This window comes from Mustela nivalis (assembly GCF_964662115.1).
Source record: "Mustela nivalis genome assembly, chromosome: 10".
Taxonomy (NCBI): Eukaryota; Metazoa; Chordata; class Mammalia; order Carnivora; family Mustelidae; genus Mustela; species Mustela nivalis.
In genome coordinates, this window is record NC_139029.1 from 13,860,392 (window position 1) to 13,882,694 (window position 22,303).

The following is a 22,303-nucleotide window of genomic DNA, read 5'->3' on the forward strand; positions in this document are numbered from 1 at the left end:
TGGTTTTGTTGTTTATTAAAAGAAGAGGTCATCCAAGGGAAGGACCCCTCCCAGGAAAGAAAAGAAAAGAGTTCACTTTTCTCACCCTTTAGTGGGAGTGTTCCCAGGTTTCAGCACCAAAACGAAGCAAGAAAGTGAGATTCTTGTCTCACGGTTGAAGAATGAATTTTGCAGACAAAGGAGAGTGAGCAGAGCCTTAGAATCTCATGAAGCAAGGATACGGAAAAAGCTCTCAGGAGGGAGAGGGGTCCTGACCCCGTCGCCAACTTGGAGACCTTGTGGCCTTGACAATCTTGTGACATCTTGGTTTGAGTAAGGACTGGTGATGACATCTCCAGGGTGGGGTCATCTGGTTTGTTCCCCTTATTTCTGGTTTCTCTGGTCTCAGCATTTCTGGGGTTTTTGCTGAGCCTGATCACGTAACCGTCCGTACCTAACCCCGCCTGTCCCTGACTCATCTTCATCAGTAAAACATGGGCAGGAAACTTGTCTGCATCTACCTCTTGGTGAGGAGAACATGAAATAATTCAAATCATTGTGTTTAGCCCAGGGCTTGGCACATGGGAAGAGCTTAATAAGAGTTAGCTGTGATTATGAGTAACTGTTCTTTGAATGAAGAAGTCAGTTAATGGTATCTGAGCTCTAACTCGGGGATCCTGGGTGGTCCTCCTTCACAGAGGAAAGGCCTGGGGGTTGGAGGGGAGGGCTTTGGGCCCTGACAATCTCCACCGCCACTCAAAACTCCTCTCTTATATATTCCTCTTCTTTGAGCTGGGCAATTAACTTTTCTTAATTTTATATAGAGCAGAGATTAAAGCAAGTTTAGAAAATGTTGGTAATATTATTAATCTAAAACTTAGCTCTGTACATGTTTTCAGGCCCACTCTCCCCCTCCAGATGGCCACTCCAAGCACATTCTGTCAGGAATTCTAGAACGACTGCTGGTCCCAAGCCCCATTCAGCTGGGTATGCAAGGGGCACTGTCCCCACTTATGACCCAGGTAAAGAGCTTTGAAGGGGCCAATGCCATAATCTGCCTGGAGGTTATCCAAGTTTTCCTGATGCTATGGAGCCAAGAAGCCCAGCCCCAGTCCCAGGCAGGGCTGGCCTCGGCTGATGTGAGTCAAGACAGGGCAGGGGACAGAAAGAGCACTCCGACAGGCCTGATAGGACAGCAGGGCCTATATCCCTCTTCCCTTTGCAATTATACTTGGCTCCCAAAAGCTTTACAATTATTTCCTTGTGGAGTGGGTGCACTCGGTCCCCAGACATCCTTGGTTTTCTTTCCTGGAACCTTAGGAGAGGGGTCATCAGGTAGCCGGGTACGACAGCAGTACAAAAGCCAGGGGAACACAAGGACAGGTATCTCTGCCAGTCCTGCTTCAGATCCAAGAAAATGCTCTCAATGCCAAGTGTGTAGAACCAGAAGAAAATTGCACCAGCCAGCAGGAAGGAACCAGCTGCCTCTCTGAGGGCTAGATGTGTAGAAACGGGGTGGGAGGAATCTGAAGGGAGGAGGGCAGGGGAAGGGAGAGGAAAATGAGACAGACTTTGCCCAGCTGGGTGTTTCCCTATACCTCCATGGAGGAAGAGATCCAGGCTAAAGGACAGAAAGATACTGGGCTGCATCTGTTTTGCCCAAGATGTCCGCATGCAGGAAATGGACATGCTGCCTCATCTTCTCCCCTCCTCCACCTTCCCCTCTTCCCCTGCCCCACCCTCCGTCCAAGCCCTCGGAGAAGCTGCTGGTTCACTTCCACTTGCTGGGGGTCCGCGGACGTTTGGACACCTCTGGACACGCTATCTGGTGTTCTGCCTTTCTTATGTGATCTTGGCCCAGTCGCTTAATGACAATAACTTCATCTGCATGAAGTCACAAAGAGTGCTTTGTCCTGATGCCACAAGAGCCTCTAACCATACTCACTGGACACACATTATCTCATTCGAGCCTCATGACAACTCTGCAAGATACTGTTAGTGCACCCACTTTACAGATGAGGAACCTGAGGCTGCAGAGACAGATGGTTATTAATTTCCTAAGGTCCTATGGCTAATAAGAACTGGAATTCCAGCTAGGGTCTACTAAACTCCAAAGTTCAAGCTCTTCTCTAAGGAGGTAGAACAGAGATGGTCACTATCCTCACTGTAGAGATGAGGAAACTAGCTCAGAGAGGTCAAAGAACTGGCCAGTGGTTGTACATGTGGAAAGTGGTGCTGCCAGTATGTAAACCCATTTCTTTGGCCACCAACCCAATGTTTATTTTACCAACAAAAATGTGAGGAAACCTGAGTAGACCACCTCAGAGATTCCCTCCAGCTGAGATACATTTAAATTCTGGGTTAAGAGAGGAGTCAGAAGGAGAATGGGTGAAAATAAAGAAGCAACTTGGTCTTACTGCTTTGTCTCACACTCCCTCCCTCGGGAAGCCAGAGTGGCTGCCCCAGCTCTGCCCTTTCAGCCTCATCGCATCACCCAGGGAAGGAGACAGTCAACACATTGAGGTGCATTTCAACCCTTGGAGTTTGGACTCCCCAGACCTCACACTGACGCCCCTGCCCAGCAGCCTCTTCCCCGAGGAGACTGTGTCCGCAGTTGCCCCTTACACAGGCGCATCCATGCCCTGACCATTCGCCCCTCAGAGTGTTGGCAGCGAGAGTGGTCCCCAGGGGAGAGGGTGAGCACACGTGGGCACAGTCGCATCCTTACACACTGGGCCCCCCCCCCACCGCACCCTCCAATCCCAGCCTGCGGAGCGGGGCGGGGGGCGGGGGAGGCGGTGGCTGGAGACCCCGGCCCCGCCCAGCGCCCCACAGGGACACGCCCCGGGGGAGGAGCTAACGTTTCGCTGGCCGGGTGGGGCTGAGAGCGGACTTCTGCGCCTCCGCCGCCCTGGGGGAGAGACATGGCCCACGAGCGCCCCGCCGCCGCCCTGGAGCCCGAGCTCGTCCAGCGGCTGCTGCTCTCCTGCCGGGAAGCCAAGAAGTCTGCCTACTGCCCCTACAGTCACTTCCCTGTGGGAGCCGCGATCCTCACTCGGGACGGAAGGATCTTCTCCGGTAAGGGCGCCCCCGTCCCCCTTGGCCGCAGCCCGGGAGAGAGGTCGCAGGAGGACGGGAGGGAGGCGGCAGAGCAGAGGGCAGCTCTGGCCGCTCGTGGCTGGGCCAACACTGTAACGCTGGCATCGCCCCCTCCCCCCCAACTACCCTCTCCCCCGCGCCCTGCCTGCTGTCCGGGACCGTGGGGCTGAATGCAGGTGCTGCTCAGATGCAGCGACCTTTTCAGTTCTTAGAGGACTGGGAAGCCAGAGGTGGGACGGGGAGGGACATGGGAAGGGGAGGCTGTAACTCAAAGCTGGGACACGGCTGATACTTTGTGAGCCCCCCCTCCACACGTGGCCCTCTGCGAAGGCTTCCAGGTTTCATCACTCTCACCCACCCATATCCGTGTTCGGCCCATTTTTCAGTAGAGAAACTAAGGCCCGGAGAGAGGGACACGACTTGCTCAAGGTCACGCTCAAGGGGCGTTGGTGGTGGAACTCAGGGCTGGTGTCCCCCAAACCCTGCTTTCTTCCCATCACCTACTGGGCGAGGAAGGAAATTGAGGAACCTATGGCCAACAGGCAGTGACTTGTTAGCGGAGTTCAGGCCTTGCAGAGTGATCCTGGAGGAAAGAATCAGAGAGGAGTTTGGGTGACTAGCAATGATCACTGGCCTGGGGAAGGTGAGAACTGGACGATGGAAACTGGAGTCAGCACTAATCGATTCCTAAGCTCCCTTTCTCTGGTCTGTTGGTTTTCTAGAAGGGCTCACTTGAACAAAAGTTCAGACTTGTTTTTGCTAAGCTAAGAGGCATTCGCATTCAAAGCAGCAGGGGACTTGGTGAGGAAGTAGTAGGGAAGCTACGCCCCTCCCCTTCAGAGGGTAGATGAGAATTGGCACAGTGGGACAGATGGGGACACCCAGCACTGCTGCCCAGAATCCGCCTCTACTTGGCAATGGCAGCTATTTAAAGGGACAGAGGTTCACAGGTGGACATCCAACCCATGACCTCCAGTAGCCTAAGCCAGTTGTGAGCCACTGCTCAGCTGTGAGTCTGGCTGGGGCTCCCTGTCTCCCCTTGTATGGTGCCCCTCCCCCCGGGCCCGGGCTCTCCTTGCTGTTCATGTTACCTCTTGTCTTGGAGGTTCTGTCCGGTTTCAGGAGTCACCTGGGTCTTAAACCTCTTTGAGCAGGAGAAGGAACCTTGAGGGAGTGCTAGTATGTGAAAGGATAGTGAAGAATGTTATCCATTAACCCTTATAACCCCTCATGGCAGTTTGAGATCACAGAGAAATAAATGGAGGCTTGCAGGAACTAAATGCCCAAGTCATAAAGTTGAGATTCGAACCCAGAGCTCCCCTGACTCCAAGTTGGCTATTTCGTAGGGAATCAAGACTCTGTGTGTCTGGTGGGAATTCAGACCTGGCCTGGTGGGTCAAATGACTATTAAACATTAACCACCACCACAAACAACATTGCAGCCCACACTGTCCTTGGGCTCCAGGGGCTTGAACGCTGAATCCGCCATTGGCTCTTTCCAAAGCCTCCTTGCATGGATTTATTCATTCAACAAATATTTGTTGAGCACCGTGACGTCCGAGGTAAAGTGCCAAGTACCAGGGATATTGCAGTGAGCACAAATGATGTAATCTCTGCCCCCCCAACGGAGGTTCCGCGTCTTACACGGATCATGGTTTGAAAGGGGAAGCCTCAACCAATGACTGTAGGAGTGAATGAAGGGGGCAAGCCCGAGTGTGGCCTGTTGAGATTGCAGGGAAGAACGTTGTCATGAGGTGGAGATTTAGGGAAGCCTTTTGGGATGGGGCGGAGGCTCTGGACTTAGAGGCTCCTGGGTGTGAATCCTGGAGCTGCTGTTTTATCAGCCGTGTGACCCCGGACATAACCCTTCACCCTAATGTGTCTTACACATTTGTAAACTGAGGATCGTGCACCCACCTTTCTGGATGGCTGTGAAGAGAGCTGGTTTCTGCCCTGATGGTTGGTGCCTGTGCTGATCAGCCATGGAATCCTCAGGCTATGAGCTCATGCCTATAAAATGACTAGCACAGTTTCTGCCCACAGGAAGGATGCCACTAGTGGTGGCAGCTTTCTCTCTCTCTCTCTCTTTTTTTTAAGATTTATCTATTTATTTATTTGACAGACAGAGATCACAAGTAGGCAGAGAGTCAGGCAGAGAGAGAGGAAGGGAAGCAGACTCCCTGCTGAGCAGAGAGCCGGATACAGGGGCTCAATCCCAGGACCCTGGGACCATGACCCAAGCTGAAGGCAGAGGCTTTAACCCACTGAGCCACCCAGGCGCCCCAGCTTCTTCTCTTTTAATATTATTATATTATTATTACTATTGATAATATAACATTACTATAAATATATAATAATATATATTATTATATTATTACTATTTGGAGGCAGATTGTGGAGGACTTGTGAAGGCTAAGCATTGACACTGAGATTTGGGGAGGTAGGAACGTAGGGAACCAGGAACATTATTAAGAAGAAGAGTAACATGAAAATGGAATTCAAGAGCAGTTAGTCTGACAAGTACTCAGGGAGGGCCAAGACAGAGGAAGGAGTGTCAGGAGGATGACGTCTGTCTTGTTTGCTGACCCGTCCACAGGGCTGGCACATTGACCAGCCTTAATATGTCCTCAGTTAAAAGTTTGTTGAATGCATGAGCGAGTGACTCGAACTAGGACAGTGGTAAGTGAACAATAAAGAAGTAAGGGCCTGAGAGAAACTGTATAGAATATAGTTTCTAGATCTTCAGAAAGGAATATCTTCAGAAAGAAAGGAATATGTTTCTAGATCTTCAGCCAGGTAGACCAGGGGAATGATGAGGCACTGGCCAAAGCAGGGAGCAGAAGGCAGAGCTGGATTGGTTGGTGCTGAAGACATCACGGGCAGGGACCAACAGCTATAGTGTATTGATCACCCACTTAGTGACTGATCACTTGCTAAGCACTTGGCATGGAAGATCTCTTATGAGATCTTATATGGTATCTTAGAGCCCCCACATGAAGGGACACAATGACTGTCACAGGCACTAGAGCTGTTTCAGTTGTAAATGACAGAAACCAATCAGAACCATAATGGCTAAGAGTAGATCTTAACTCAGGAATGGCTGGGCCCAGGAACTCAGATGTCACCATGCCCTTTATCCTTCTGGGTGTTTATTTCTTTCTCTTATCCTGTAGGTGGGCTTTCTCCAGGCATCAGGGAACATGAGTGCAGGCAGCCTCTGGTTCACATCCTTAGAGCCTCAAAAGCAGAGAGGCAAGAACTCTTTCTCCACTAGTTGGAGATGGAAAAATTCCAGGGAAGGGCTCTGATTGGTCCTTCTCCAATCACGTGCACATCCCTGAGCCAATCACTGTTGTATGATAGAGTAGCGCAATTGGTCCAGCTAACTCACACGCACATTGTTCCCAGGGTGGGGGGGGGGTGTCACCACAAGAAGGAGTATGAAGGTGCCAGAGCAAAACCCAAACACACACTCTACAAATGAGGTAACTCAGGTCAGCTTTTTGTGCTGCCCTCTGCCGCAGGGTGCATGTGCAGAGGGGGCCTGGGAGAGGGGGACGAATGGAGGGTGTTTACCAGAATCCCTGAATCTCCTGTCGATGGGAAGAGAGGGCAGAGGGTAGTAAGGCAGGGGTCGGAGAGGTGCGGACCTGGAACAGTCAGAGGAAAACTGACATGCGTCGTGGGGTGAACTAGAGATGCTTGGGAGACAGAGCAGGTGCGGCTGAATTTAGACACGGAGTTTATTGTTTGGTACGAGACAGGCCTACCTAGTTCTGTGACTTCTTCCAACCGCACCGAAGACCAGCCTCTGTGGAGTTTCCCTCCTCAGGACAGCTGGTGCCCCATTCGGTTCAAAAGCAAGTCTGACAGCCTTGCTGTCACGGGCTTGTAATAATGATGCTTCCCCTTGACCCTGGCCAGGGTCTTGTGCCTCTCAAGGATGGGCCACAGGATGGTGACTCATTACCTTCTGTGATCGCTGCTGGAGAGTTGCAGGGGAGAGGAGGAGCCCACCAGGGAAGGAGGAGCTGCAGAGGGAGAGGGAGGTGGGGGCACAGAAGAGATGGGGCAGCAGGGGGAGTTGGTAGGGGCAGTGGGGTAGCCCAGGGCAGCCAGGGTTTGTGCAATGCCAGAGGGGAGGTGTTGGAGGAAAGTCATGGAGAACACTCTTTGCTGGCACCATCCAAGGGATGGGCAAATTTGTCCTTGGGATGATGGTCTGTCTCCCTCACCCCCTTCTCCCTAGAGGGACTTCAGCACTCTATATCCTCCTTTGCTGTTTGGGGGGAAGCCACTTTACTGGATCAGCTGTAATGAATTCTGGGAGGAACAAACCACATTTCTAAAAAGACACTTAAAGATGTCCTCGTTAATCGCTGAATCCAGCTTGTCTTGGCTTTAACCGTTGAATCTGATCCTTCATGGTCTTCCCCCAGACCAGCCCCTGGCCTCCTGACTCCCTCCCTCGGCTTCCCTTCTCCTCCAGGACTGCTCTCCAAGCCATGCCCTGCTCCCCAAAGCACCTCCAGGTGAGTCAGAGCAGGCATCTCTAACTGGCTTCCTGTCCTTCCCCGCCTCGCCCTGTCCTCCCGCCGGCGGGCCCATCTAGTAGCCCTCTCCAGTGTCCCTCAAGAACAGTTCCTTACAAAGATGAGCTTCACTAAAACCCCTGGCCTCTGTAGCTGAGTTAGAATAGGATTCCTGGGTCACAGTGTGTTGCATGTGCAGTGGGTAGGGGGATGGGAAAGTGGAAAGGGTGTAATATTTCTTCAAGCACGTGGCCGTGACATTTCTTTGGTTCAGTGATTCTCAAATATGGTCCCAGACCTGTGGCCTGGGTACCTCCTGGGAACTTGCAAGAAATGCAAATTCTTGGGGTCTGACCCAGGCCTAATGAAGAAGAAACTCCAGGAGCAGGGCTGAGAAATCCCTTTTAAGAAGCTGTCCAGAAGATACAGACGCCGGGGGCTGGTATGAGAAGGACTGCTCTTACCATACCGAGATCCCTCAGGACGGAGTAAGCGCCGTGCTTTCGAACAAGGCTCTTTTCCCTGCGGGGTGGTCGGGCCCACATCCTCTCCTGGTAAACTTCCTTCCTTGGTGATAGCTTGATAACCTCTAACCCTCGCCCTGCTGTCAGCGCCAAACCAGCTCTACCACATGTCCTCACAGAAATGCCATAGAGAAAAAGGACAGTCCTTTGTACCTGACAGGTCAGGATGTGAGTCCAGGCTCCCTGCCAGCAGGCTCCACTTTTATCTTCTCTAAAATGGGCTCCTAATAGTCTCTGCCCTACAGAGTTATTAAAAGGGTTAACGACATAATATAGATGGAGTACCAGGCGGGTAAAAGAAAAACAATGAAAGAAAAGAATAAAAGAAAGCCATTAGCAATATCTTATAATTCGGGATCCCTAACTTGCTACCATGTCAGCCTGCGTGTGTGTGTGTGTGTGTGTGTGTGTGTGTGTGTGTGTGTGCGCGTGTGTGCATGTGTGTGTGTTTCAGAACAAAAGCAAAGACAATACGGAGAATGATACTGGTCTGCCTGAATGGATGACGGCCTGTTTTCTGAGCTGAGGGAAGCAAAAGAAAATTGTCTGGGAAGAAGCTAAGGGCTTTCCTCTTTTTTTTTTTTTTTCCTTTTTTTTAATAAGACTAGAAAATTCCACTTCAAGTTGTTCCTTTGCATCTCAGAGATCTAGCACCCAAGTGGGAAATTCCACTCATTGGATAAAAAATAACTGAGGGTCTGGCTGGCCTCCTTGTTCCAGGACCCCAAGCATTCTGCAGCACGGGGGTCCCTGCTCTCAGGAAGTTAATCTGTGATGAGAGAATGTGACAATAGAGACATTTCTTCAGGAAAGTGTTAAGCAAGGTGATGAAAATTAAAGCAGGATAAATGGATGGAGAAGGTTGGAGGCCGTTGGGGTGGGGGGAGGCAACAACTTGAACTAGGGTGACCATGGCGGGGTTCTCTGAGGAGGGAACATCTGGGCAGAGACAGGAGGACAGTGAACCATTTGCACACGAGGGAAAAGAGTTGCAGGCAGTGGGAACAGCCAGTGCAAAGGCCATATGGCAAGAGAGTCCTTGGCATCCTTGGAGAACAGCTGGAAAGCCAGTGATCCTGAAGAGCTAAAGGAGATGAAGTCCAACAGGTAGGCAGGTTGGGACCAGGTTTTGTGAGGCCCTGTAGGCCCCGGAAAGGATTTCAAAGTGTCTGAAGAGAAGAATCAGAGCCACTGTCACACCTTGTCTAGAAGGAGCAGGTGCTCAGTCACACAGGCCTACCACCACCAAACCTTTGCCTTTATTATCGTTAAATTTTATTTCAATTAATTAACATGTAATGCGAATTTCAGAGGTAGAGTTTAGTGATTCATCAGTTGCACAGAACACCCAGAGCTCATTCCACCCCGTGCCCTCCTTCATGCCCAGCCCCCCATTACCCCATCCCCCCCCACCACCCCTCCAGCAACCCTCTGTGTTTTCTCTAGAGTTAGGAGTCTCTTACGGTTTGTCTCCCTCTCTAGTTTCATCTTATTTCATTTCCACCAATTCCAAAATTGACTTTTGTGCAGTTGGTAACAGCAGCTGGCCATTGCTGACCCACAGCGCTGTGCCAGGCTCGCTGCTCTACGTGTGTGATCTCCACTCGTTCTCACCAGAGTCCTCCGAGGGAGGTGCTATGGCTTTCACTTCATAAATGACGAAACTGACCCTCGAGAAAGTTTTAGTGTCTTTCCCAAACTCTTAAGAGTCAGTAGAGCCAAGGGTCCCAGGGTAGAACAGAAACTCGGGGCTCTTTCTGCAAAGCCCTGATTCAGCCGTGGGCTCTCTTCTAAAACAATCTCTCAAAAAAATGAATGAGTGAATGAACGAATAATAAAACAGTCTCTCTCCCTTCACTGGCCCTTTTAAATTTTTAGGCACAGTAAGGAAGATTTCTCCATATGAGGCCATTCTGAACTTCAAGTGCAGACACAGGCAATCGTCCTGAGGAAGGAACCTTCCGCCAAACCCAAGATTTCTGTGAATCACATTTAACAGAGAGAGTGCCCCTGAGTCAGGGAGGAGGCAGGGCTGGGGCAACCGCCCCAGGAATAAGGTGAGCAAGGATCTTACTCTGGGAGAGGCAGAAGTCAAATGCAAGCAGGCCAAAGTCAGCAGAGGTGGGCAGGGCGGGCAAGGGCTTGTTTAGAGGAAGTCATTTCAGGCAGGCACCAGGAACTTGGCTGGGGAGACTAGGTGGGGAGTGAGCTGCATTCATTCATTTAACTTTTACTGCCCTTGCAAGAGAGAGGGCCAGTTATCCGGCTGTAGTGACTCACATTGAATGCAAAGAAATGATTGGCCGAAGTCAAAAACACTTGGCATTCAGTAAATGTCAACCATTGCTTTCAGGGTTGGAAGTCCCTGGTCACTCCTTGTCCTGGAATCCAACTGCACGGGCTGATTTCTGGATGGCCATAAACGACAGATGCCCATCCGCACTATTAGACAAAAGGAGGGCGTGTTGGCTCCTAAAACTGTGGGAAGATATGGCGTGTAGCCAGGCCTCAGGGCAACTGCACCAGCCCAGACTCTTTTCTGGCCATCTCTCATCTCAGCTCCCATCCGTTCTTCTGAGTGTCCATTTCCCCAGCGGTCTCCTCCATAATGAACGGAACCAGCGCAGCAGCCCGACCCAAGCCCAAACTCTCAGTCTCCTAGAGGAACTGAAGTTCCTGTGTAGAGAACTGTGATTGGCTAGGTCTGGGTAAGGCGCCTGGCTCTGATTGGCCCAGGGAGTTAGGTGCTCAACTCTGATTGGCCCGGTATGGGTCGTCCTGGCAATAGTCCTTCGGCCTATAAAAAGGTCATGTGAGACAAGATGGAGGCTCTCATCTGAACTGCTTGTTGGGCCGGTTGTTGCAGGAGGTCTGGTGACATTCATTCCTCTCCATCTGTTGGACCTGAATGCCTGTGATCTTGAGAACCATGATGATGATTAGTGGATCAAATGATTAACTGAACCCCTCCTGAAGCGTCCATTTAAATAATGCACTGACAGAAAATTCTGTGGGGAAAATACATGAGGAAATAATGACCAGTTTCCAAATTTGACTACAGTAGGAACCAAATCCTGCAAAATCACGTTAAAAAAAAAAAAAAGGAATGATTTAGGTAAGGAACAGTCTCAGGTGATGAGACAAATGGAAACGTAGTGACTCACACAAGATGGCTGCTTGCTTCTCTCACCTAACAGACCCGGGATGGGCCGGAGTCTTGGGCATATGGACTGTTCTGCTCTGCTGTGGTCTACGAGGCTGTTCAGTTCAGATTCCTTGTCTCTTGATGTCCTGCCATCCCTAGAGTGGTGTCCATAGCCATGTGTTCAAAACCAGTACACGTCATCACATCCATGTTCCAGCCCCCAGGAAAGGGAAAGATGAGGTGGGGAGCAAACAATGGCCCCATAAAGATGTCATCTGGAAATTGCACCCACCGTTTCCGCTTGTATCTTAATTGATTAAAATGACAAGACTATAGGAAACCTTCCAGTGAGGCTGGGAAATGTGGTCTCTTGGCTGGGTAGTAACATGTCCCACTCAACTCCAGTGGCTTCTGTTGGGACAGTAAACCCTGGGAACAATTAGTCTTTGCCACAGGACTACCTGTGGCCTGTAAGTATCTGTGTACATCCTTCTTTCCACATGTAGGACCCACTTACCACCTTCTTAAGAGAGGCGACCCAGGGGCACCTGGGTGGCTCAGTGGGTTAAGCCTCTGCCTTTGGCTCAGATCATGATCTCAGGGTCCTGGGATCGAGCCCCACATCGGGCTCTCTGCTCAGCGGGGAGCCTGCTTCCCCCTCTCTCTCTCTGCTTGCCTCTTTGCCTCTCTCTCTCTGTGTCAAATAAGTAAATAAAATCTTTTAAAAAAGAGAGAGAGAGAGGTGACCCAAAGTCCCCACCCAGTCACGGCATCCAGCTCCAAGAGTGGAATCCCAGGGCTGTTCAGTCTCCTTCCTGAGATGTGGATGTGGTCCTGTTGGCCTAGTGGCCCAAAATCTAAAAGTAACCACCAACACCCCAGTTCCCACTCACTCCCACAATATTCAGTGCGGAGAAGAAGCAGGAAAGAGTAGGAAAGAATAACCACTATCAAATCTTCTGATAAGAAAAAGGAAGAACATGGAGCACACAGTGGCCACCAGTCCATGCAGTTGTCAGTCCTACTGGGCAAGAAGTGTGAAGGCTCCCTGCCCTGGTACACACTCTCTCACCTTTCTGTCCTGAGGGAAACTGTCCACTCTCTATGGTGGCCCCAGACTTTGCCCTCTGGGAACTCTTCCTTGACTATCCTAAACTCAGCCACACATCTGAAGTGGGTTTTGGGGAGAATTCCCCACCTTGGGGGCACACAACTCTCTGAGCTCACTTCTGATGGCGGGGTTTTGGGGACCCAAGTGTTTCTTTGGGGATTAAACAATCACAGGATTTTACAGAGCAGACTTTTGGCTTCTCTGGGTTAGCCAGTTCTGTGAAACACTTAGAAACCTCCTGGTTTATTTGCTTCATCTCTTCCATACAGGAGTACCATACTCAAAGATCCTTTCTGGGCATAGTTCTTAAGCCTACCAACTCCCCTTTTTTAGTAACTGGCTTCCCTGTTTGGCCCATCCCTGCTGCATCATTTTGATGATGGCCCCCCTTGAGGCCCCAAAACAATAGACTGGGTAAGAAGGTGTCACCCTTCATCAGATCTTTGCCATGGGGCTGATTCCCATTGTCAGGTAGTAAATCCTAATGGTATGTAGCACAGTCTGCTTCCCAGGTTATTAAAGGATGGGACCTTATTAAATAACCTGCCACAGAGTAACAAGGGTCATCAGCTTTCTAGAGGGCCATGTCTGTTTTCCCATTCACGTCATCCAACTACTAAGCCAAGGCCATGTATTTTTTTTTTCTTAAGGTTTTATTTCTTTTGTCAGAGAGCACAAGCCAGAGGAGCGGCAGGTCAAGGGAGAAGTAGGTAGAGGGAGAAACAGGCTCCTAAAAGGCCAGGCGCCCGATGCGGGACTTGATCCTAGAACCCTGGGATCATGACCTGTGCAGAAGGCAGACACAACAGACTGAGCCACCCAGACATCCCAAGACTATGTATTTTAGATGTTTGCTTTTTCAATGCTGCATTTCACTCTCATTACCAATTTCTCTATCAGTTAGGTGTAGGTTAAAGCTGCTGTAACAAAAATTCCCAAACACAATGACTCCAACATGACAGGATTCTCTTTTATTCTCCCATAACAACTCAGAGTAGACAGTTGTGCCAGGGCAAACAGGTGATTCGACGCTGCTGCATGAGTTGGACCAGGGTCCCCAGTGCCTTCTATCCTGTTGCTTCTCCCTCCCTATGACCATAAAGGACGCAGCCAGAGCTGTCCCACTTCCCCTCAGCCTGTAGAACGTAAAAGAAAGGAGTAAAAGGCTATTCATCTCTTTACCAAAAATGTGATCCTGAAGTTTCCCATCTCGCTTTGGGCCACATCCCACTGACCAAAACTTAGTCGCATGGTTGTACTATGCTGCCGAGGAATCTAGCAAATACGGTCTCTAGCTGAGCGGCCGTGTGAGCCGGCATATTGGCTCACTTACCTACTTCTTACTTAAAGCAAGAAGGAGAGGGGCACCTGGGTGGCGGTTAAGGCTCTGCTTTGGGTCATGATCTTTGGGTCTGGCATGGTCAGGTTGTGATTTCAGGGTTCTGAGATCGAGCCCCACATCAGGCCCCTACTCAGTGCTTCTCCTTCTCCCTTTCCCCTGTCTCCCCCCACTTGAACGTGGATGACTCCCATCTGTCCGTGCTCTCGCTAATAAATAAATAAAATATTTTTTTAAAGAAAAGAAAGAAGAAGAAAATAAATCCTGGGGAGGGATTAATAATCTCTGCCTCGGAGAGAAAGGCAATCCATTAAGAGTGACACAGACCACATCCCGACAGTCAGGGGAAGCCCACTTTCTGCGGCGATTATCTCTGTGAAAATGGGAGTTTGTTAGTCAGTCGATCTGGTTATGCCAGTGTTTTGTGTCCTGGGAACAGGCTTTGCCCATTGTCCCCCAGGGATGCTCCTAGGAGGGACACTGGGGAGGACTCTCTGACTGTGGGCTCTGCCACCAAGCAGCCCGCCGTCCTTTGGAGGGCTGGGATTGCCTGAAGCCTTGTGCAATCACAGACACCTTTTGCAAGGCTTGCGAGTTCCTTGTTTGTTAGTGTGTTGGTTTTGACAGTTTGTTTTGCAACACGACTCAAATAGAGTTCACCTGAACTCTGAGAGCTGGTAAACACCACCAAAATTTTGCCCAGACCCAATCGTTGAACCTTCTGTCTCTTAGATCCAGGACTGGGGAAGCTCTGCTCAACCTCTTAAGCCATGGCATCTCCCTTGACCTTGACCTTGACCTTTGCTGGGGAGGTGGGGCTGTGCTGCCCCTGCTCCCGGGCTATGCTTCAAGATGGAGGTATTGCGTGAGCAACCAGGGTCGGAATGCTGGGAAGGGCCATAGCAGTAGCAGGGGGTCACCAAGTCTCCCAGTGCTTCCTGTCAAGCTGTCCTCTCTGAGTAGTAGTGTTCTCCGTGCGCTGGAATGGGGAAAGGCTCTTCCGCAACACCTGCCACGAAAAGTGGTTCTGCTAGAAATGCCACTGGGTTTTCCTCTCTTCTCAGGGTGCAACATAGAGAATGTCTGCTACCCATTGGGCGTCTGTGCGGAGCGGACGGCAATCCAGAAGGCCATCTCAGAAGGACACAGAGAGTTCAGGGCCATCGCTATCTCCAGGTAAGGGGTGGGAAAGGCAGGTTGCAGCCGTATGCATCCATCTGTTTGGCCATCGCTCACCACACGCATGTTATCCATCCGTTCATTCATCTAACACATTTCTTCTGTACTTTCAATGTGCCAGGCACTGTCGGGCTTGGCTGAGTGCTGAGAATAAAGAGAAAAATCAGAAATGGGCTCTTCCCAGGATGCCTGGGATGGTTCAGTCAGTTAGGCAATGCCTTCAGCTCAGGTCATGATCTCAGGATCTTGGAATCAAGTCCTGCATCAGGCTCCTTGCTCAGAGGGGAGCCTACTTCTCCCTCTGCCTGCCACTTCCCCTGCTTGTGCGTGGCCTCTCTCTGTCTCTCTGTCTCTCTCTCTCTCCCCCTCCCACAAATAAATAAATAAAACCTTTAAAATAAAAAAAAAAGAAAGAAAGAAAGAAATGGACTCTGCCTTCAGTGAGTCCAGAGCAGATAAACAACCAAGGTATCTTTAGCTTAAGGGTAGGTATGGTTTTTGTTCTAATAATAGCGCAGACTACACCAGGATGCCTACAAGCCACAACAGAAAGGCAGCATAGAAACCTAAAGCTAGAGGGACCTAAGAATCACCTGATATAGACTCCCTGGCCACAACCCCATTTTACAGATGGACAAACAGGCCCAGCGAGGTTGGGCGACTTCCCTGGGCAAAGCTGGGAGGATCCCAGATCTCTGCAGCCTCACTCTGGGCTCATTCCACGCCACCATGCTGTGCCGGGAAATCAAACACCCTTCCCCACTCTCATTGAGCTGCCTCAGGGATCCCTCATTGGGAGAGGTGACTGCTACACTTGGCATTCCCCACCTCTGAGTGCCAGGATCACGACCTGAGCCGAAGGCAGAGGCTTTAACCCACTGGGCCACTCAGGCACTCCCAAGATCCCATTTCTTTATAAGATCCTAAACTTTGCCTCAGTCTGGCCCTGAAGTGGACCAGGCTATTGAAGTCTATTTTCCTGAGCGACTGGAGTTAAGGGGCGCTGACGGAGAAGGGCCCAGCTTCCCAGAGCCTTCCCTTGTCACCAAGGTCTGTCCTGGCTCCCCGTCAGCTTAGGGAGGAATAAATGAGGCTGTGCTGGGAACATTTTGTGCAGATGAGCAGAGCTCAGGATGTGGATTACACTTAATTTAAAAGCAGGGTGTGGGGAAATAACTCATACAAAGCTGATCCAAGAAAATAATGGTATTCTGGGTGAAAAAGAGGCCAAAGTCAACAAAAGAGGATAATGGCACGGGAGCTTTGCTCTGTTTAGAATGTTCTAAATGAAAGGCTTTTTCTCCTCGTCATTATCTACTTTTAAAAAGGACTGGGTAGGGATGCCTGGGTGGCTCAGTGGGTTGGGCGTCTGTCTTCAGCTTGGCTCATGATCCTGGGGTTCTAGAATTGAGTTCTGCATTGGGCTCCTTGCTCAGAAGGGAGCTTGCTTCTCCCTCTGCCTGATCTGCCTGCCTCTCCCCTTGCTTATGCTCTCTCTCTCTCTCTCTGTGACAAATAAATAAAATGTTTAAAAAATATTAAAAATTAAAATTAAAAATTAAAAAAACAGGACTGGGTATCACTAGTGATGATTAGCAAATGTCCTTATTTACATTAAATCTGCATTTTTCTAGCACCCAACTACTCTGCTCCAGGGATCCAGCCTGCCCCAGCGTCCCTGAGCCAGCAATGCAGCCATTATTACATTAATGACTTGGTAAATTGGGTGCGTGGGTTTGCAGAATGAGTGGAAAGTTCCAGCTCCCTTGTTACACTGATGGGTGTGAACAGTTTCAGAGAGCCCCTTCGAGAGCTCCAGGACGTGTGGAGCTCCAGAGTGTGGAGCCCAGGATGGGATTTTGCTAACAGAAAGCTAAGCTTGTCCCAGGGTGGGCCCCAGTGTAGGCATCCAAGGCGATCGGTTTCCAGCCCGTCGCATCTGATAAGGATGGTCCCAGCACATGAGCAGAATCAGCACAAATACAGAAACTGTCAATCCCAGCACAAGGTGGGAGAGGTCGATGTCCTGCTGCACCAACCATATTTCGGGGCGTGTCTTCTCCCAAGCTTTCGATTCTTACTCTTAACAGAAAGATTGAGTAATGGTTAAAAACCCTGGTTCCGGGGTTAGTGAGACCTGGGTAACCCTGTTCCACTGCTTTTCGTCCCTAGCATGGAGGAGATTAACACACACCCCCTGGGCTGTCACCACACGACAGGAAGTGATTTCTGTACAGGTGCCGGCACAGAGTATGCAACAAATTACAGCTATTGTTTTCACTTTATCCTTTACACCTATCCTTTTTCAAGCTGCAAAACTCCCAAAGGCAGAGCCCGCAAATCCTGGATTCAGATTTTGGTCCTGCTAGCTCTGTGACCTTGGGCAGGTCATGTCATCGTCCACGACCTATAACATAAGGATGATAAGACTACCTACATAGCCCCTACCTTATGGGGGTGTTAGGGGATTAAATGAGTTCGTGTCCCTGAAGTACTTAGCACAGGAGCCCGGCACAAAGAAGTGCAACGTAAGGGGAAGCCAGTACTGTTACCAGGCTCTCTCTCAACCTAAGAGCTATGCTGCCTGGAAGTGATTTCTTCTGACCTTTGAAGCCAAAGCCAAGTCCAACTTCCTGGTTGAATGCATGTTCACCCCACCCCCTTGAAGACCCTAATGCCAGTCACCTCGTCCAGGGAACTGTCCTTTGGACAGCTGGCCATGCATATCACAAGAATGAGAAAGGGAGTGGTGAGCTTGGCAGAGGCCAGATTATACAAGGCCTTACGAGGCATGGAAAGGAGGCTGAATTTCAATCAGAATGCCTCTACCATGGTCTTTTTTTTTTTTTTTAAGATTTATTTATTTTAGGGGAGATGACACAGAGAGAAGGGGAGATGGGGAGGGAGAGAATCTGAAGCCGACTACCCGCTGAGTGTGGAACCTGACGTGGGGCTTGATCTCACAACTCTGAGATCATGACCTGTACCGAAATCAAGAGTCAGAGCTCAACCAACCGAGGCACCCAGGGGCCCCTGTCCTCTCCCATGGTCTTAACCACAGCCTGCCTGTTTGGAACTATAAACATGCAGACTTTATCTCCTCTTCCAGACAGTAAGATCCCTGAAGATAGAGACTCTCCAATTGGTCTTTGTTGCTCCTTTCCCGTGCCTGCCTGGTATGGTCAACATGTATGGGGAAAAGTAAAAAATAACACAGGATCCAGCCTCCAAAGAGCTTCTGGAAGGCTCTGGCTGCAACACCTGTCACCTGGTAATCATAAGGGTTCATTTGGCTCAGTGTGCATCCTGGGTCACAGGTCCCCACCCTCTCACACCCCCATGGGCTTTTGTTCTGAAGCTGGGAGCCTGCTCAGAAAGGACTCACCTTTCCATGCAGCACAACCTTTCTTTGGAACCCCACATATGAAAGGGAGTTACGAGGATTCGATGAAATAACACAATTATCACTGTCTCTTCCCTCAGCTGCTTTATGCCATCCCTACCATCTGTGTCGATCTCTACCTCATGCATCGTTGGTTGGTTCGTTAGTCAGTTTATCTGGCTTCTCTCACTAGTCCTGACTCCTGAGTGCAATGAGTTTTGTCTGTTTTGTTCATTGCTGTATCCCCAGCACCAACAAGGCCTGGCACAATGCACCAATAAACATTTGTCAGTTAAAATGAGATAATTCATTTAAGTGCTTTGCAGGATGCCTGGAACCCTCCAGGCACATATTAAATAATATGGTAATCATTGCCAACATATATATGATAAGTTAATTTTAAATTATATGTAAGTTATATATAATAAATCTGTATGAGGAGGTACTAAAATGAAGACAGAGCTAATACGTGTAAAGGAATGAGTGCCTAGTAGTATAGGCAGTAGTGATACGTGTAGACCACTCTAAGGTTTACAAAGCCCTTTGCACACTTTTTTTTTAAGATTTATTTATTTATTTATTTGACAGAGAGAAAAATCACAAGGAGGCAGAGAGGGGTGGGAAGCAGGATCCCTGCTGAGCAGACAGCAGGGGCTCGATCCCAGGACCCTGCAATCATGACCTGAGCCGAAGGCAGAGGCTTAACCCACTGAGCCACCCAGGCGTCCCGCCCTTGGCACACTTTATCTCATTTTGTCTTCCAGCATTCCATGATTCCCTACATGTTACAGGCAAAGAAATGCACACTGAATGGGTTAAAATGACTTGGTTAAAGTCACACATGGTTAGCGAAAGGAGGAGCCAACGAAAAGCCAAAGCTGAAGTTCTGTGTTCTTGCAGAGGTCTCTCAGAGCTGTGGGTCTAGAAGAGCAAGGATGATGATGTCAGTGGACATAACCGCTGGTGCTCCAGCAGACTCGGCGGCCCCTACTGTTAAACTCACCTTCCTTAAGAGCCACCCCTCATCCTGCTCAAAGCTAGAGGACTGCCTGTAGGTGGCTCCTTTCTGAGAGGCCTACCCTTGGCTGTAAGCATCTCTTCTCTAGACTTCTCAGATGCCAAGAGCCTGTTTTACCCTTTGACTCACATGTCTTATTTTTTTGCATGCCTCAGGGCCTTCACACATACTATTTCTGTTGCCTGCAGCACAGAAAAACATGGGGCTTCGGTCTAGCACCTCTGTTAGTTACTTCATTTCACTGAACCTGTTTTCTTGCAGATAAAATGGTCATTCTGACACTCAGGTTGCACTGAGAATTCAAAGAAATAATGGATAGCCAATGCCGGGTACAGATCTTGGCACACAGTAGCTGCTTGCTAATGGTGACTTAGGAATGCTCCATTTCCTCCAAGAACAGGACCAAATGCCATCTCCTCCACAAAATATTCTCTATTGTTCCCCTGACAGGGATTGTCTCCTCTTAGAGTACGTTCTTACCGCGTTTTGCTTAAAATGATAATTCATCCAGGTTTCTGCTTGTTCACTGGGCTGAGCAGACTCCTGAAGGCCAGAGAGATATTCCTCTTAACCTTTGTGTCCCTAGAGTGTGGGTGACAGTGAGTGTTTTGTGTCCCCGGAGTGTGGGTGACGGTAAGTGCTCACTAAACGTTTCCCAAAGGCACTGATGAAAACGACACGCCTCTGGTTGGAAACTGCCTGGTGGGATGGGGTGTGACCTCATCCAGAGCTGGGCAGAGCCTCGGGGCCTGATCTCCACAGCTGTCCTCATGCCTCTGGAGAGACTGATCCGGGTTTGATTCTCTGTCCCCACAGTGACCTGCAAGATGACTTTATCTCACCCTGCGGAGCCTGCAGGCAAGTCATGAGAGAGGTAAGCACCTTGCCTTTCTGGAAAAGGTACACCAGCTGCGTCCCTGGCGTCCCTGGCCTCCCAGGCTGTGGGAGCAAAGCCAGGCTGCCAGCCAGGACACTTAGCTACCGTCCTGTATGCCCTGTTGGCCGACAAGCTTGCCCAAGCTTGCATGAACCACTGGAAATTATTCCTTCATACAACAGCCACTGGAGTGTCTTCTGTGTGCTGAGCACTGAGCTAGGGCTGGGGAGACAGCAGTGAGCAGACAAGCCAGGCCTTGTCCTCATAGTTCACAGTCTAGTGCAAGAGACAGACAACAAACAAGGAGCAAAATAAACAGTTTCTGAGAATGATGAGGGCTATGGAGAAAAGAGTGCAGAAAAAGGAATCCGAGGTCAACAAACATTGGTCTAGGGCAAAGCCAGCCCCGTCCCCTTACTTTTGTAAATAAAGTTTTATTGGCACACAGCCCCACCCATTCCTGTATGTTTTGTCTGTGGCCACTTTGGCCCTACGACAGCACAGCTGGACAGTTACAAGAAAGCCCTGTGGCCTGCAGAGTCTAAAACAGTTCCTGTCTGGCCTGTTACAGAAAAATAGTTTGCCCACCGCTGCTTTAGATAGCCAGGAAGGGCCTGTCTTGGAGGATGACATCGGCGCAGAGATATAAATAATAAAAAATGAGGCAGACAAAGGTCTAGAGAAGATTTCCAGACAAAAGCAACATGTTTAGTGCCCATACACTTGGTGAGTTTGATTAAGTCGTGAGAGGGCCAGAGAGGCTGAAACACAGTGAATAAGGAGGAGAAATGATGGGACTGAGGGCCTTATAGGCCATGGGACAGGGGGTACACTGGATTCCAAAAAGAAAGGGAACTGAGGAGTGCCTGGGTGGCTCAGTGGGTTAAAGCCTCTGCCTTCAGCTCAGGTCATGATCCCAGGGTCCTGGGATAGAGACCTGCATCAGACTCTCTGCTCAGCAGGGAGCCTGCTTCCTCCTCTCTCTCTCTCTCTGCCTCTCTGCCTACTTGTGATCTCTGTCTGTCAAATAAAATAAATAAAATCTTTAAAAAAAAAAAAAAGAAAAGAAAAGGGAACTGGATTGTGCCCTTAGAAATGGTGAAAAGCAGATTCGATGAGTTCTTAATCTGGACTCAGTGGTAAGTTTTTTTGTGCATGTATGTACATTTGGGGAGTGTCAGTAGCTTTCCCAGGCTCCCCAAGAGGTCTGTGTCCCCCAGAATCCCCAAAAGATTAAAGCCACTGGCCTGGAGAATCCCACAGGCCCTTGAACTTCCAGGTGACATCATCAGCCCTTCTAAACACAGCATCTCATTTCATCTTGACCCCAGCCTATCAGGGAAGTGGGCGGGCCAGTGCCCCCACTTCCAGAAAAGTAAAACGTCCTGCCGAAGGGCATGCAGCCAGATGGTGGTGAGCTGGCATTCATGGTCAGTTCAGGCTCACTGCTCCTCACGGCCCTCTCCCTGCCTTTGTGGGTCTATAAACAAGACCGATTCCCTTGGGCCCTGGAGGAGATATAATGGTGCTTTGCAGACTAGGAGAACAGGAGCGCCTGGTGCCCTGGAGATGTCTGCTTTTGGAGTTGTTTACATCCTGGGAGAGAAGGGGTTGTTTCCTTTCATTTGCTTTTGTGCCCTGGGGTTTCAAAGCATTGCCTATCGTGCAGACAGCTCCATTGTTTTTCTGCTTCTTGCTAGGCCTGCAAACCAGACAGAGTTAGCAGCCCATGGTTCCCCAATTCAGATGCAAATGCCGCCATAAGGGCATTGAATCCACAATATGGACTCCTCTCACGTTCGAGGGGCAGAAATGGCTACCCAGCACCTTGGCATGTCCTAGGCCATGTGAGGAAACCACATCAGGGTGCCAGCTCCCTGGCTTCCCAGGCCCCAGCTTAGGCCAACTGCTCTTTGCTGTTTTCCCCAAACAGATTAGATGTTGGCAAAGGAGAGAAGGTGAATAAAAAAAAGCTGAAGGAGGGAGAGGCAGAACTGAAACCAAAAATGCAAATAACCAAGGATGAAGCTTGGGGGCCGAGGATGGGGCCCTCGGACTCACCACCACTCAGGTTTCATCCATACCCTCAGGCAGAGCCTGCCAAGCAGAAAAATATCC

General features: G+C 49.9%; 1 protein-coding gene and 1 long non-coding RNA gene across 5 annotated transcripts in view; one reads left to right on the forward strand and one right to left on the reverse strand.

The window, feature by feature from the left end:
* The window catches only part of LOC309841511, a 42,079-nt gene that overhangs the window by 18,437 nt on the left and 1,339 nt on the right, over positions 1–22,303 (reverse strand). The gene's annotated exons all lie outside the window — the stretch shown is intronic.
* The window catches only part of CDA (cytidine deaminase), a 28,885-nt gene continuing 9,385 nt past the window's right edge, over positions 2,804–22,303 (forward strand). Inside the window, exons 1-3 of one of the 4 annotated variants that reach the window (XR_014299152.1) lie at positions 2,804–3,057; positions 14,794–14,905; positions 20,125–20,182. Coding sequence is in view for 3 of the 4 variants with exons in the window: in XM_082684508.1 (XP_082540634.1) it covers positions 2,904–3,057; positions 14,794–14,905; positions 20,125–20,182 (324 nt within the window). In the remaining variant the exon portion in view is untranslated. Of the gene's footprint in view, positions 3,058–14,411; positions 14,588–14,793; positions 14,906–20,124; positions 20,183–22,303 lie in introns of those variants that run through there. The other 3 variants (XM_082684508.1, XM_082684507.1, XM_082684509.1) reach the window with 3 other exon arrangements.